Here is a 17,567-nt window from a genome sequence, read left to right on the forward strand (position 1 = left end):
TAATCCCACATTCCAAGTAAACCATGTATATTAACTCTTGATTGGATATCAGCCAAATAATCACAGTATGCAGGTACAAACATTCTGCTCCAAACTGAAAACAAAAGAATACACACAATGCTGATTACGCCCTAATCCCAAATTCAATTAAGATTTAAAATTACTCAATGCAAAGCTACCTAAACATTAGTTTTCAAACTCATTAGCCAAGTACAAGTAAGAAAGAATTGAGTTACAAAACCGTATGCAAAGAGGTCTGTCAGCAAGTTTGACCAAACCTTCATTTATCAGTTCACCATTTGTTTTAATTAAATAAAAATCCCATCCAAGTCAAATAAAGTTCAAATGTCCTGTTCAAATCCATAGACTCTGAAAAAAGTATTTTACCAAATTAAATTGCACTTCTTAAAAACTGCAGTTACAGAAGTAGATTGACCAAGCCATATGGGCATGCACCAGGAAACTAAATGCAACATCTTCCTATCACACAAGTTGAATGTTTTTAAAACTAACCATTTATAAAATACCCTAATATTTTGCAGTGTTTTAGCCAAAGGCCATTGGCTCCATGCACCTTACTTTAATCACCCCTGAGGGGCAGCACTATGCAGTGGTTAGCACGGCTAACCTCACAGCTCCAGGGTTCAATTTGGTGGAATCTGCATGGGTTTCCTCTGGGTGCTCCACTTTCTTCCCACCGTCCAAAGATGTGCGGGTTAGGTGCATTGGCCATGCTAAATTGCCCCTTAATGTCCTGAGGTGCGTAGGTTAGAGGGATTAATGGGGTAAATACGTGGGATTACGGGGATAGGGCCCAGGTGGGATTGTCGTCAGTACGGAATGGGCCGAATGGCTCCCTTCTGCACTGTAGCATTTCTATGATTCTATTAAAAAATGCCCAAACTCCATATTCTTTTATTAGCTTTAGATTGTGACACCCAGTCTTCAAATATTCTCCATACCCCAGCAGGTCTCATCAAGTCTCCCTCATTTTCACCTAGATAAAACTTCACCTACCTTTCTTAGACCTATGGATCAATGAGAGCAACTCTTTTGGGGGTGGGGCTAGTGATGGGGGAGAACAATTTCAGCCCACGCTATGAGCTGTTAGATGTTTAACAACAAGAACTTGAGAAAGATGTTAATCACACCTCCTTATCTTATGATTGGGCCCAACACCAATGATAAGTACTCTTTGTCAACAGTGCAAAACTGTTAACAGTTAGCTGAAGCACTGCACTGGACAAATGCCAACTACAAATAGCCATTAACTACAAAATAGCTCTGCCGCTGGGATTTAAGTAAATGGCACTGACATGGGAGTGAAATTTTCAGGTTCTGCCTCTCTGAACTACATGAAGCACCAATAGTATAATTTGTCCTCCTGAACTGGGGTTGTGTCGAAAACAGCATTGTGACCTAGATAGGTAGAAAAGAATATTCTGAAGATTAAGCTTATAGCTTGAGAAAAAGAATTCAATGAAACAAAGCAGGTCAGCCAGAAAAGAAGAGAATGGTTTCAGTGCATACACTGCAGAGCAAGGACCTCTACAACTGGATCCTAGACTGGGTCCTTGTGCATGAGTCGCAAAAACCCAGCTTGCAGGTGCAGCAGGTGGTCAGGAAGGCGAATGGGATGCTGGCCTTCATAGCAAGGGGGATTGAATATAAAAGTAGGGAGGTCTTGCTGCAGCTATATAGGGCACTGGTGAGGCCGCAGCTGCAGTTTTGTGCAGTTTGAGAGTGTGCAGTTTTGGGCGCCGTACTTACGCAAGGATATTTTGGCCTTGGAGGGAGTGCAGAGGAGGTTTACTAGGCTGATGCCAGAGTTGAGGGGGTTGAGCTATGAGGAGAGGCTGAATAAACTAGGCTTGTACTCGTTAGAGTTTAGAAGAATGAGGGGAGATCTCACTGAGACCTATAAGATGATGAATGGGATGAATAGGATAGAGGTGGAGAGACTCTTCCCGCTCAGAAAGGACAGTAGGACTAGGGGGCACAGCCTCAAGATAAAGTGGGGGGGGCAATTTAGAACGGAGTTGAGGAAGAACTTCTTCACTCAAAGGCTGGTGAATCTCTGGAATTCTCTGCCCGTTGAAGTGGTGGAGGCTGCCTCGCTAAATATTTTTAAGACGCGGGTTGATGGGTTTTTGATAAGAGAGGGGATTAAGGGTTATGGGGAGAGGTTATGGGAATGTGGAACTGAGCCACGACAGATCAGCCATGATCTTACTGAATGGCGGGGCAAGCTCGAAGGGCTAGATGGCCTACTCCTGCTCCTATTTCTTATGTTCTTATGTTCTAACTCGCAGACTGCAGTCAGTAAGGACAGGCAACACTACCTCCTCAATGATCATCCTTAATATCGGTGCTCCACAAGGCTGTGTCCTCAGCCCCATACTATACTACTTATACAGCTTTGATTGTGTGGCCAAATTACCCTCCAAATCAATTTTCAAGTTTCCTGATGACACCACTGTTGTGGGTTGGATCTTAAACAATGACGAGACAGAATACAGGAAAGAGACAGAGAACCTAGTGAGCTGGTGTGACGACAATAATCTCTCCTGCAATGTCAAAAAAACGAAGGAGATAGTCATCAATTTCAGGAAGCATAGCGGTGAACATGTCTCTGTCTACATCAATGGGGACGAAGTAGAAATGGTCAATAGCTTCAAGTTTTTAGGTGCCCCGCTCACCAGCAACCTATCAGCTCCATGCAGACACTATAGTTAAGAAAGCCCCCATCACCTCAACTTTCTCAGAAGACTAAGGAAATTTGGTATGTCTGCTACAACTCTCACCAACTTCTGCAAGTGCACCATAGAAAGCACTGTTTGCTGGTGTTTCACAAATTGGATCATTCCTGTTCTGTCCAAGACCGCAAGAAACTACAAAGGATCATGAATGAAGCCCAGTCCATAACTCAAACCAGCCTCCCACTCATTAACACTGGCTATACTTCCAGCTGTCTTGGAAAAGCAGCCAGCATAATCAAAGACTCCCATGCATCCCAGACGTACAGGCGGAATGGTGACACTGTGGTTAGCACAGCTGACTCACAGCTCCAGGAACCTGGGCTCGATTCCCAGCTTGGGTCACTATCTGTGTGGAGTCTGCACTTTCTCCCCATGATCTTTCGGGTCAAACCAAGTAAACAAACTTAAATTACGTTCGGGCTTGCATGGGTTTCTCTGGATACTCCAGTTTCCTCCCACAGTCCAAAGATGTGCAGGTTAGATTGATTGGCCATGCTAAATTGCCCCTTAGTATCCCGAGATGCATAGGTTAGAGGGAATAGTGGGGTAAATCTGTGGGGTTGCAGGGCAAGGGCCTAGATGGAATTATTGTCAGTGCAGACTCATTAGGTCAAGCGGCCTCTTTCTGCACTGACATGCTCTCTTCCACCTTCTACCATCAGGAAAAAGATACAAAAGTCTGAGATCATATACCAACCAACTCAAAAACAGCTTCTTTGCTACTGACATCAGATTTTTGAATGGACCCACCTTGCATTAAGTTGATCTTATTCCACACCCTAGCTATGACTGGAACACTACATTCTCCAATCCTCCTTTCTTTATGAACAGCATGCCTTGTCTGTATAGCATGCAAGAAACAATACTTTTCACTGTATACTAATGCTTGTGACAATAATAAATCAAAGTTATCTAACATACATTGCCAAATATACTTTCAGACCAAACGTTAATTACATTCTTCATTCCATGCCAGTTTTTGGCATAATGAGAGAAAGGAAAGTGGTAGACAGCACAGCAATGTGGCTTGCAGCATAAGAAATAGAGGAAAAGGAATCGTTGAATCGGCAGTCAAACGGCACAAGACTTTCATAAGGTTTCATAAAGATCAATATTGTGTCACTTGGACACTGCCATCGCTGCAAAGAGAATTCTCATCAGCTATAAAGCAGTAAAGGCTGCCGACAAGATCTCAAAGGCATGAAAGGAAAGTTGTAAATGCAAAATAATGCAGACTTAATCACTTCAATTTCCAAATCACAATTTAATTATGTCAATAGACCAGTAGAACTAACAAAATAAAGTCAACAATCAAATATAATGAGCTGTGTTCCAGGAGATAGGGACAATGAAACTCTGCATATGCTTCTTGTCTATTCTCTGCATTTAGTAACCCATCACCACCATGTGAATGAGTACTTGGGACAGAGAAATCACAAAAAGCATATCCAGTTTCACTTATGCTCCTCCCAGCCATCCAACAGCCTGCACATATCTGAAAACAATCACTTGGGCAAGGTAGACCATTGGGCAGCTAGTACATGCAGAACTGTGTTTCATTCTTGACACGTTAATTTAATGTCACGCCACAAAAACTTTACCACGGGTCAAATAAACAGATTAAGTGATCATGTATCCATTTGACAGACCTTTCCACGCATAAAGTTTGCCTATTTTATAGGAGTGACAACACTTAAAAAAGCATTTAGAGCATCATCAAGAAAATCATTGAGCAATCATGTTCAAAACTTTATACAAGTTATCCCTATCTCCAAAACAGCAATGATTCATCCTTTTCCTTAAAGCCCCTTTCCAAATAATTTAGGTCTTAGATTATCTTCTCATCCAGGTGAAGAAAACTATAAAAGCATGGTCTATCTTGCTATCCTACATAGCACGCTACTCCTGACTCAATTTTTGTACAGTTGCCAGTCTCTCAGTAAGTTGTTTACACAGTCTTCTACAAATGTACAATCAAGCACTTAGTACCTGTTCAACACAGAAAACTAGAAGCACCCAAACAATGGTTGCACATTAAAATCTACTGCAATTCCTGCCTACATTGAAAAGGAAATCCAGATTTCAATTTATCTGAATGCAATTCCACACTTTAAAACTTTCAAATCTCAGTTGCCAAATTCATGACGTAGGTTTTTTTTTTGCAAAGCCCAATGCATACTCAGCAGAAATTATTGCTGAGAAGTGATTGAAGTAACAACTGGTACTAAAGAAAGCTAAAAACAAATTGAAACGGGTAGAAATCTAAAATATGACAGCACGATAGAAGCACATACTCAAGAATGATACTCCAGTAAACAGCCATGGGAATGTTGCACTGCCAGGGTAGTAAAACACTGATCCCATACACACTCTCTAGGTGGCCCAAAAAGATCTCATAGCACTATTCAAAAAAGGGCACAAGAATTTTCCCATTTCCCGTGTTTCGCTCAACCACCATTAAGATAGATTATCTGGTTGTGTATCAAATTGCTGCTCAAGGGACCTTGCCCTGTGCAGGGTTTCCCCACATTACAACAGCAACCATACTTCGTGTGGCCTTGAAAACATTTTGGGATGGCCCCAAGATCATAACTGAATTAACCTAAAAGCATAAAGGAGGAAATGCAGAATTGCTTTCGCCAGGAATGGATCTGTCAATTTTGTAAATTCAACAGCAAGTGCTCTCCAAAAACTCTGCCAAAATCAACGTGTATATCGCACAAGTCTACACTATTCTTCAGAAATTCATATTCACACTGTCTGCCCACACCAAATTTGGAAACAAAAACAGTTTATGGATCGCCAACAGTTTTTTTTTCAGAGTCTGAAACCAAGTTGTAAATGAAATCAGTGACAAACTTAGTTTAAGAGTGGAGGGTGGGGTGACAACTGGTTCAGTTTTTTAATATTTAAGCTGAAGGAAATATCAAGTCAGTCACAACTGGATGTCAGACGAACAATCTGACAGCACAGCAGCAAAGCAGGTAGAAGTAGGTTTTGTCAGTGTACATGGGAAGCCTACCCCACGTCTCTGGATGATGTTGCCAATAGCTGTATGTACACAAGAGGCAAGTGAAGAATAAGACTCCCATGGCAGTGCTATGGGAGCTGAAAGAATTGATGAAGACACCAAACAAGGGAAACGCCCTGAGCTAGAAAAGGAGATATTGTGGTAGACCGCACCACATGTCATCTCCATGGGTGCAGATTGAGCATGGCAAGAAAGAAAAATACCCCATGACTAGCTACAAAAGATGTCATGTGTAACTTTAGTTAGGGCTATTTAATTGCAGTGGTAAGACAGAATACTGATGGGAGTCAAACAAGGAGTTGTGGAAAAATGTAACATGAGGACTTGTACATATCCAAAAATTAAAATACATATTACAAGAATAGTTAATTAATTTTCATTTAACTGCTTATTCCAATTCAGGGTCATGGGGAGTTGGAGTCTATCATGAGAAACACTGGACGTTAGGCAGGATACACCAAGGACAGGATGCCAGTCCATTACAAGACACACACTGAGAAACTGAGGGGGCAATTTACTATGGTCCACCCACCAAACTACTAGAATCATCACAATTTCAATTGCCCAGCTGGCAAATTTTCTTCTCAGGGCAGTTGAGTCACAATAAAGTTCCGTGTCCAATTTCCATTACGTGCCCCTCGAGTACCTAATTTCAGTCAAAGTACCATCAGCCTAGTAATTACTTAACTCAGCACTCTGAAGCTATGGAGGAAAATAAAACTGAAGGGAGTTCAAAGTATTGATTGGCTGTCTCCTGGAGTGAGGGTTACCTATGTCCTCAGATAAACCACAAGGGATATAAAGATGAAGATGGGTCAGTTGGCTCACATTTGTTCATCCACAAGAGAAACTTAGCATCTAATTTTCAGTCAGTTCACCAATTAATTCATCAGGTATACTTAAGCAAGAACAAGTCAGGCAGGACAGAATCTCACATCTCACGGGATTCCCCACAGTTTTAAAGAGTGAATATGGATCCAATTCCCCAAGCATTCACTCAACTTCTGTGAAACATTTCCCAAAGGTAGCACCCATTTGACTTTCCTCACCAGCTATTTTGTTTTCCAAACAGAAACCAGTTTACATGTGCCAATACCTTTCCCCTTCCAGTCTACACACTTTCAAAGAATCCCTATAGTGCAGGAGGCCATTCAACCCACCAAATCTGCACCAATTCTCCAAAAAAGCATCTTATCCAGGCACACGCCACCCTATCCGCACAACCCCATGCGTTTACCATGGCTAATCCACCTAACATCTTTGGTCTGTGGGAGGAAACTCTCACAGACACGGGAAGAATATGCAAACTCCACACAGTCACCCAAGCCAGATGTGAACCCAAATCCCTGGTGCTAACCACAACACCACCATGCCGCTTTAGAGCCACAATACCGAATTTCTGGAAGTTAATTATATTTACTGTAACTTTTGCAGCTGCTTGCTTCTCAGTTAAATAAACCCCTCTGTACTGCCAAATTAAGACAACTATTTGCTAGGTGTAATTGTGACAAGTTACATTGAAACTCTAAACAAAAGCAATCATTTCAGAACATTTGACATGACAAAACACATTTTCAAACAATCAGGAAAGACATCAGGTGTAAAACAGCTAAGGAATGTCAGACTGCAGATTTTCTACAGCAAGTAAAGATAAGGAAATTACTCAGGCCATTTTAGCTCAACTTTCTAAAAAGACCCTAACCATCATAACATCTGATTATTTCAAAATAAAATGCATTTTACAACAATTCAATCATTATTTTTAAAATCATGGGATAGCAAGCAGTCACATGAAACAGGACTTTTCTTCTTCTTCCATATACACAGAGGAATCGCAAAATCAATATGCGTATGAAAAAATTGTAGCCTTATCTAAAAATGGTGTGCATATAAGGCAAGTAATACCATATACGCTCACTTATCTGAAGCTTTATTACAAAGACTAGCTTTGCAATTTCGGGAGATCTTTTGTATGAGAGTTCTGGTTCTGCCTGAAACTTCTTTCCATTGATGTGTCCTAACCTGCTGAATATTTTCAGCATTTTCTGTTTTACATTTCCAGTATGTGAATCATTTTTACTTCAGTACAGAACTACTGCAGATACCAATTATCTAGTTTGAACATGAAATTATTTATACACTTCAATGACCTGTAGATTAAGCCACCACTAAATCCTGGCAGGTTAACACTGCTGCCTCACAGCGCCAGGAACCGTGATTCAATTCCAGCCTCAGGTCACTGTGTGGAGTTTACACATTCTCCCATGTCTGCGTGCGTTTCCTCCGGGTACTCCGGTTTCCTCCCACAGTCCAAAGATGTGCGGATTAGGTTGATTGGCTGGCCATGCTAAATTGACCTGGTGTCAGGGGATTATCAGAGTAAATGTGTAGGATTGTGGAAATAGGGCCTGGGTGGGATTGTAGTTGGTGCATACTGGATGGGCCGAATAGCCTCTTTCTGCACTGTATGGATTCCATGAAACATAGTTTTTCTGAATACTAGACAACACCTTCCCCTCTCCATTTTAAACTGAATTTCAACTCAATGCTGAAAGGCCTACAAGTAAAATTGCTACACATCTAAAAATACAAAAACAGAACTCCAAGATTCAACTTATTCAAAAGAGCTAAAAACACTCTACTCGGTTGGCACTGCTGGCACACACAGGATGAGGTTTACTTACAATTATAAAAAAGGGACAAATCAGGTGTTGTGCATAAAGCATGGGGGGGGTGCAGTGTCTGAATGCTATGGCAAGGGTGGAGGCTTCCTGAACATGTGGAGAAGGGCAAGAGCTTTCTGAATAATACTGGGGGAAGAGAAGGCAGGGGATGGCTTCCCGAATGCTATGGCGGTAGGTGGGTGAGTAGCGATTTCCAGAATGTTATTGAGATAGGAGGGACAACCCTGAATATCGGGGGGGGGGGGGGGGGGGGGGGGGACCATTTCTGAATATTATAGTGGGGGGAAACATTGCTGAAAATTATAGGGGATGGAGACCATCCTGAAATGTGATGGTGGGGGGGGAAGACAATTCTGAATATAATTGGGGGAAAGACATCCTGAATATAATCTGGGGGGGGGGGGGGGGGGAGTGGGGCAAGAGACATATTCCTGAATATTATGGGGGAGAGACATATTCCTGAATATTATTGGCGGGGGGTGAAGGAGAGACAACCCTGAATATTATGGGAAGGGAAGACAAGCCTGATTATGGGGGGGGGGGCGTTATTCCTGAATATTATGTGGGGGGGGCGGTGTGAGGAGTTCCTGAACAGTAAGGCGAGGTGAAGAGGGATTTCCCGAATGTTATGGCGAAGCAGTGTGTGTGTGTGTGTGTGTCTGAGAGTGAGTGGGGCGGCCCTGAACAGTTAACGAGATGGGTTTTAAAAAACCCTCTCTCCACTTCCAATCTAATTAGGAAACAGAACAGGCAATGCGTCAAATAATGTTGACATGTAATTAAAAATTGGGGAGGGGAGAGAGAGAGGGGGGAAGGGGAATCAAAGCCCAGCTGCCCAAACCCTGCAAAACCCCCAGCTTGTTAAAAAAGGCGGAGTAGCTGGAAAGGCAGCGGGGAGAAGCTGCAGCAGCATGCAATGAGAGGAGGGTGAATATAAATGGTGGCGGGACAGAGAGAGAGAGGGAGGGCGCCGGCTGCGCCGAAATCGGGCCGGGCCCACACACTGCGGCGAAGCCACTGAGATGGCCGCCCTCTGCAAACACCTCCTCAGCACAATCCGTGTCAATAAAAAGCCGTGCACACACACGGCCGCCTCACCATCCTGGCAGCCGAAGGATAAGCTTCCAGAGATTTCGATCAAACAGCCAGAGGCGCCGAGATCGCCGCTTTCGTCCCCTCTCTCCACCGCCGCCGCCGACTAAATTATTTTTTCTCTCTCAGACGTTGTAGAAGGAAAATTGATTTTTTTTTGCAGCTATGATGATGATTATTCACTCGTGCGAGTCTCTCAAATTAATATTTATATGAAGAAACCCTCCCCCCTAATGCACACACACACACTCTGCCCCACTAACGCTCCTCCGGCTCCGCCGTGTAAATCCGCAAGAGAAGGGGGGGGGAGCGGTGGGGGAGGGGGGGAGACAGAGCGGCCGCAAATCCGGGCCATCACGTCTCATTTGCATAACGTACGTAACCTAGCGTGCCCCCTTTAGCGTCATCGCGCACAACCCCTCCCCGAAAGGGAGGAGACGCCGACGCGGCTACGTCATCGCGCAGGAACTTCCCGCCCCGCCGTCACCGCGCGCGCCCGAGGTTGGCGGTTGCTGGTTAGATCAAGGCCCCGCCCACTACAACAACACCTGCGATTCCCAATGGCGCCCACCTCTTGGATGGCGCAAGAACGCCCCAAAGTTCTTCACAGGCAATTAAGTTATCTATTTTCGTTTCGTCTTCCAGGTGGTTTATTTATAAGGGCAAGTCTGCCAAAATAAATGCCCCAGATAATTGGATTTATTATTGTCATATATATAGTGAAAAGTATTGTTTCATGTGTACTGTACAGACAAAGCATACCGTTCATAGAGTACGCAGGAGGAGAAAGTACAGAATATAGTGTTACAGTCATTAGTTTTAAAGTTTGTTTATTTGTGTCACAAGTAGGCTTACACTGTGAAAATCCCCAAGTTGCCACACTCCTGCGCCTGTTCGGGGGAATTTAGCATGGCCCAGTGCAACCAACCTGCATGTCCTTCAGACTGTGGGAGGAAACCCACGCAGACACAGAGAGAATGTGCAGACTCCATCCAGACAGTGGCCCAAGCCGGGAATCAAACCCACTGTAATGCGTGATGTGAAGATGCCAGCATTGGATTGGGCACAGTAAGAAGTCTCACAACATCGGGTGATTCACCCGATGAAGGAACAGTGCTCTGAAAGCTCGTGATTCCAAATAAACCTGTTGGACTTTAACCTAGTGTTGTGAGTCTTCTTACTATGTATACAGACAAAGCATATCATTCATTAAGTACATAGGGGAGAAGGAAAGGAGAGAGTGCAGAATATAGTGTTACAGTCATAGCTAGAGTGCGCAGAAAGATCAACGGAGTATATGTAGGCGCATTCAAAAGTCTGATAGCAGCAGGGAAGAAGCTGTTCTTGAGTCAGTTGACACGTGATCTCAGACTGACGGGAAAGAAGAAAAATTTCCCTTGCTCCCTCCCCCCAATCCTGAGATTTATCAAAATTTCCCAGGCAAATATTAGGGCAAAGAGAGCAATTTTTTGATTGGGAGTAGGGCCTAGGTGGGACGCTCTGTTGGAGAATCAGTGCAGACTCAATGGGCCGAATGGCTTCCCTCTGCATTAGGGATTCTATAAAAAGTTGGTTTCATGGTCAGAAAGGAGTTGGATTAATATAGCACCTTTCTCCACCTCAGGAGGTCCTGACAAACTTTCCAGCCAACATTTCTTTATTTGGAGGGTTGTCACTGTTATCAGTCACATGGGGAGTCAGGCAACCAATTTGGACCCAGCAAGGTCTGTCACAAGCAGGCCCAAATGGGCCGAATAGTTTGCTCCAGTGCCTATTTTCTAAGCAGCAGTAATCCTGAGTCATGTTGAATGAGCCACAACAACTTTTCATGTACAAGGTGCTTCACGGGAATGGTCACCAAACAACATCCAGCACCAAGCCACTTAAGATATTAGGACAGGTGACCAAAAGTTTGAACAAAGGGCTAGGATTTTAAGGAGCATTTTAAAGAAGGAAAAAGAGGGGTTGAGAGGCTTAGCGAGGGATAACTCCCATCTTCTTTGAAATAATTCTCTGGAATGTTTTACATCCACCTGAGAGAGCAGACTGGGTCTCAGTTTAATGTCTTGTCCAATTAGATTACACCTCTGACAGTGCAACACTCCCTCAGCATTGCACTGGAAGTTTTAATTTAAATTTTGCATTCACCTAAGGAGCACCCTAAAGGGGGTGAGAGAGAGATAGAAAGAAATTACAAGGTTTAGGAGAGGGAATTCCAGAACCTAGGCACAACTGCCAATTTATAATTTTTAAATCTAAGAGCAATAAATTTTAGCAAGTAAATTGTTTTAAGAGATAGTAAAGCCAAAACATGATTGAATGGAGTTGAGAGACTCTGTGACCTCAATGAATAATGGAACAGGCTCGAGGGACCAAATGGCCTCCTCTTGCAGAAACTAAATTAGCGATGCACAGAGTCAGAATAGTGCAGAGATCGCAGAAGATTGTAGGGTTGGAGGAGCTACAGAGCTGGAGGAAGGGTGAAGCCCATGGGGAGATTTGAATTCAAGAAAGAGAATTTTAAAATTAATTTTGCCAGAACAGGGGCCAATGTAGGTCACTGAGCGTAGAGAGTGATGCATGAACAGTGAGGATACAGGCAGCAGTTATAAACGAATTCAAGTGCCGGAATTCTTTGGCTGTCTCCACTAGCAGGATCTCCCGATCCCGCCAGCAGTGAAACCTCATCATGGGTCTCCATGTGGCAGGGAAGGATTCATTAGAAAATCTCATTGACAGCGGTGGAACTAGAGGAACAGTTTCCTAGCTCCCCTTCCATCTCCTCCCTCCAGTCAACTACTGACAATTGAGTTACCATGATGGGCAGCAGGATGGCACAGTGGTTAGCATTGCTGCCTCACAGCACCAGGGACCCAGGTTCAATTCTGGCCTCGGGTCACTGTCTGTGTGGAGTTTGCAAATTCTCCCCATGTCTGCGTAGGTTTCCTCCTACAGTCCAAAGATGTGTCTTTTAGGTGGATTGGCCATCTAAATTGACCCTAGTGTCAGGGGGATTAGCAGGATAAAGGTGTAGGGTTACAGGAATAGGGTCTGCATGGGATTGTGATCGATACAGCCTCAATGGACCGAATGGCCTGCTTCTGTACTGTAGGGATTCTAGGATTACATGATTGTCCTGGAGTTTCCCACAGTCAACAGATCAATCTGCAAGATACTGCTACCAGCATAACACTCAGGAAAATGCAAACAAGTGTTAGATGTTGTCGGGTTTTTTAAAACTTTTTTTTGCTTGTGCTAGATATGGCTTAATTGGTAGCAGTTTCACCTCTGAATTGTAAAACGCTGGATTCAATTGCCACCCCAGGGCTTGAGCACAAAAGGCATCAAAACATTCAAATGCAGTACTGAGGGAATACTACACTCTTGGTGGTATTGTCTTTTGGATGAAATGTTTCAACAGAAGTTCCATCTTCCAACCTGAGTTTCACACACTAAACTGTCATCCCCCCTTCCATCTGATTATTCAGAATATATGTGGCCTTTGGCTAAACTTTGCTGGTTACAACTGGCACTCATATATATGGTTATTGTAGAAAATAATCACTGCTTTCTACATTTTGTTTAAATTGAATTCGTCATCGGTATCACTGCACTGAATCTTTAATGCTAATGTTTAAGGAGCAGGCAAAGCAATATTCTAGGACTTATCTGCAAATCAAATAAAATGCAGAAGTTAACATGTCTGGAAAGGATATTAAACACTTCATGCCCATCTTGTTATTAGAAAGCCTTTAAAGATATATCAGAAAGTCCACCCCAATTCACACCCCATCCAACCCAAATATGCATGATTAGACTGAAGCTAGCACAACTTGCATATTTGTAGCATCTTTAAATGGGAAAATGCTCCAAGGCATAATCAGATAATTCTTGAATCCCAAACCAATGAGGCAAATATTAGGAGAAGTGGCCAAATGTTTGGTCAGAGAGGTGGATTTTAAAGAGGGTTTTAAAGGAGGACAGGGAGAGATAGATGGCAAGGGGTGGGGGAGATGTTTACAGAGTGAATTCCAGGGCATGGGCCTGACCCTTTGCTCCTGAGTCAGGAAAATTCTCAGCTCCACAAACCCAATTCAGGAGAAAGTCTTTTTTATTGATTCTTGGGACATGGACATTGCTTGCTGGCCAGCATTTATTGCCCATCCCTAGTTGCCTTTGGAGGGCAGTTGAGAGTCAACCACATTGCTGTGGTTCTGGAGCTACATGTAGGCCAGATCAGGTAAGGATGGCAGAGTTTCCTTCCCTAAAGCACATTAGTGAACCAGATGGGTTTTTCTGGCAATTGACAATGGTTTCATGGTTGTTAGGAGATTCTTAATTCCAAATTTTTTTTATTGAATTCAAATTCCACCATCTGCCATGGCAGGATTCATATCCACGTAGCTGAAACATTAGCTGAGTTTCTGATTTAATAGTCTAGTGATAATACCACTAGGGCATCACATCCCCAAAGTGCCCCAAATGGTTTAATTTCCGTTCCGTGTGTCGAGGCAGGCTGTGCGCAAGGCCAGCTTTGGTGACCTAGGACTTGTTGCAGCTATAAGAAAAACAAAAAACTGCCCTCACGCTCCCACACACTTCCCAAGCCCCATCCATGCCAATCCATGCTACCTTATGCCCCCATCTCGCCATGGCCCCTCAGTCTGCATGCTAATCTCTGCCCTTCTTCAACCTCCATGGCTTTTTATAGTCCCTATGTTCACCTACCCATCCTATGATTCTTTGTAGCCAACATAGTGCCACCTCATGCCAATCCATTCCATCATCCCTCCCCTCCCACCGCTGTCACACTCCATACCAACCCATCCAGTATGGACAGCTGAAATGACCCATGCTGAAATGAATCATATTGAAGCTCTAAGTGTCCATTGTGGACTTAATTTATCCATTCTGGCACAGAGAGTGTACCTCTCCGACCTTATGAAAATTCAGGCCATTGATTCCAAACAGCTGAAGGCACAGCAACCAATAATCGGACAAAGAAAAGTGGCAGAGGTACAGAACAGACAGAAATCTGTTACTGTTTCATTCAGTGGCTGACAACAGCTAAAAATATTTTTGATAGTTACACCTTGCGATTTAAATGATTTCCAATCTCTTCCTTGCTGCCCTTTTCTTATTGCTGGGTTTTCAACTCGTTGACCTTCAGAAAAGTGGCACGTATTCCTTCTCTGCTTTATTTGTTTACAGCACATAAGCCACTCTTGGGGTGGATTCTCCCATTTAGGGACTAGGTCCCATGACAGGGGTGGGAATGTGGAGTGTTTCCTGCTGTGGAGACTGGAAAGAACCCTGACCTAATTAGTTATGCAACCAGGTGTTTTACGCAGTTTTCCATGGCAGAGCAGGCCTGATGGCACTTAGTCCACTGTCATATCCAGGAGCACCTAGAAAAGCTGCCCAAAATCACTGTCCCATTATTAAAGAAGGAAGATGGACCTCACGAAAATGAAGATGGATCTGCGGGAACATTCTGAGGCTGAAAGATGGACTTTCTCAATGACAATCAATCTGGAAGCTTCATCTGCAACCCCTCACCCACTGCTGAGGTGTTCCAGAGTCCAGTGTTACTGGTGGTCTCCATTCTGAATTCTGAAGGCAGCTCCAGGCATTGCATAGATGAGACACTCCATCTACATACTTAGCTGTTCCATACTTGTTTTACACCAGCATGTTTTCCTACTGGTGCCACGGAGAATTGGGCATGGGGGAAAGATTCTGGTCAGGCCTTCATCTGCATTTTATTAGTGAGATTCAAGTCAGATTCACGCTGGCATCCAACAGGTTTCCTGATGCACCATGTTGGACACCAGCGGAAGATCCCACAGGAAATTCACACTTCTGGGAAGCCAAATTTTGGACATCCTGCCGAATTCTCCCCCCCTTACCCCACCCCACCATTGAATCCGCTGACAGGAGCATAGAAGAATTCTGCCCTTGGTCACTCTGAATACTGGAATAATAAAACTAACAAAAGGATATTATGTTACTTTCAAAATCGTCTTAGCTGCTTAGATATCAGTGGAGGAAGATTAAAGAGATTGTCATTCGAAGGGAGGACAAATGATTCACCTTGATGGATCACATGAAATCTTTCAAATTTGCTGAAGACACTTGACTTGCATATTTTATCCTCTGTATTCATTTTACACATTTATGTTTGATTGTATTTATTTTATAATACCTTGAATAAAGGCCTACCCAGTTAACTGCCTGGTTAAAATCCTAGTATGTTTGCAGCACAAAAATGGCCTTGTTTACCTTGCTGACCTAACATCATAATTCTTTATTAACAAGAGCTGAGCAAAATTTCTGTATGGTTAATTGTAAAAATAAATGACAGAGATCTTTCATTCCAGCTGCATTCAGAGCATTGGTAAAGGATAAACCACCGTTTACTCCAAATGTTGGATGACGTAGATCATTTATTCTAAGGAAATGACTCCATATATAAGATCGTTTGATAAAAGTTTTATATCCATTTGTCATATAATTTCATATGGTATGAAAGAATATCATTGATATGCTGCCAGTTGAATTTAAAAGTATAAGTGGGTCAAATAGCTCTCAGTATACATTTTTAATTTCATTTTCTCCTCCTGGGACTTGTCAGCATTTCCCAGTTAAGAAAATCAGAGGAAAAAATATTTGCCAATGGAGAGAAGGAGGGCATTTGTGAATTTTAGAAAATTTGCTGGGAAAGTTCCTTGCTTCTGCACGCAATACAATGCGGAACTACCTGCAAACATCTAGCACGTTCAATGCCAAGTTGTTTCACAGGAGCAATCAGAGACAACAGAATTGACACCAAACCAGAGAAGGAGATACGTGAGCAAAACCTGGCCAAAGAGGCGGTTTTAAGGAGCATCTTCAAGGAGGACAAGAAAGGCAGAGAGGTTTAGGGGCAATTTTATGCAATGAAAACCCACATGATGCATCACACTCCAATACTAACAGCGATAGCTGCACTGGGAAAGGAGCGGGAGGTTGTCGCTAATATTGACTGTCAAGCATGTTTTTAGGAATTTCTACTTGTTTAACAAACTCATGCTTCAATACTGAATTCTTAATACTGCTCTGCCCAAGACTGCAAGAAACGACAAAAGGTCGTGTATGTACCCCAATCTACCCATTGACTGTCAACATTTCCGCAGCCAGCATAACTAAGGACCCCACGCACCCCAGACATAATCTCTGCCACCTTCTTCTGTTGGGAAAAAGTTACAAAAGTCAGGTCACGTACCAACTGCCCCAAGAACAGCTTCTTCCCTGCTGCCATCAGACTTTTGAACGGACCTACCTCGCACTAAGTTGATCTTTCTCTACATCCTAGCTATGACCGTAACACTACATTGTGCAATCTCTCCTTTCGTTCTCTATGTATCGTATGCTTTATATAGCGCACAAGAAACAGTACTTTTCACTGTATGCTAATACGTGACAATAATAAATCAAATCAGACCAGGTTTATGCTTGATATGATACTGAGGAAGGGAGCTCTGCTGTAAAACATGAACTGATAAATGCTAAGAATTTTAAAATATAGCAAGTGTTCCTCAACAAATACATTTTAAAAACCCACTTTGTGTTACAAAGCTGTTGTAAAATCTTTGCTCTTAATTCAGGAGTCACTTTATTTGCAGAAGGTCGTCTGGATTAAAATGTATTTTTAATTAAGTCGAGGAACAGATCGTACTGAATGTTTATAGTGTGTATGTTGTCCGTGTTTGCTTTTTAAATACATGCCTCAGTGTTTAACTTGCTGATCCTGTACTGGCATGTCGACAGGTGAGTGTCTGTAAACAATAGGGCTTGACTGAATTTCATACCTCTTGTTAGCTGCACTGGATGCTGTAGTAAGACCTTCAGACTTCCACTTAGATTTCTGTAAATATCAAAACTAGAGAGAGGGAGACAAAAGAGGGTGATTGCCAACCAAACCTTTGGCAGCAGATGTAATGTGGTGCATCAGAGACAGTT

General features: G+C 43.0%; 1 protein-coding gene across 1 annotated transcript in view; it reads right to left on the minus strand.

The window, feature by feature from the left end:
• ppp3r1a (protein phosphatase 3, regulatory subunit B, alpha a) overlaps window positions 1-9,873 on the minus strand; it is a 54,347-nt gene extending 44,474 nt beyond the window's left edge. The window contains exon 1 of the mRNA XM_080199994.1: window positions 9,573-9,873. Within this exon, the coding sequence (XP_080056120.1) occupies window positions 9,573-9,575 (3 nt within the window). The 5' untranslated portion in view covers window positions 9,576-9,873. The remainder of the gene's footprint in view (window positions 1-9,572) is intronic.
• Between the last annotated feature and the right edge of the window lie 7,694 nt (window positions 9,874-17,567).

The sequence above is a fragment of the Carcharhinus amblyrhynchos genome, chromosome 12, assembly GCF_965287045.1.
Source record: "Carcharhinus amblyrhynchos chromosome 12, sCarAmb.v2.hapA, whole genome shotgun sequence".
Classification (NCBI taxonomy): Eukaryota; Metazoa; Chordata; class Chondrichthyes; order Carcharhiniformes; family Carcharhinidae; genus Carcharhinus; species Carcharhinus amblyrhynchos.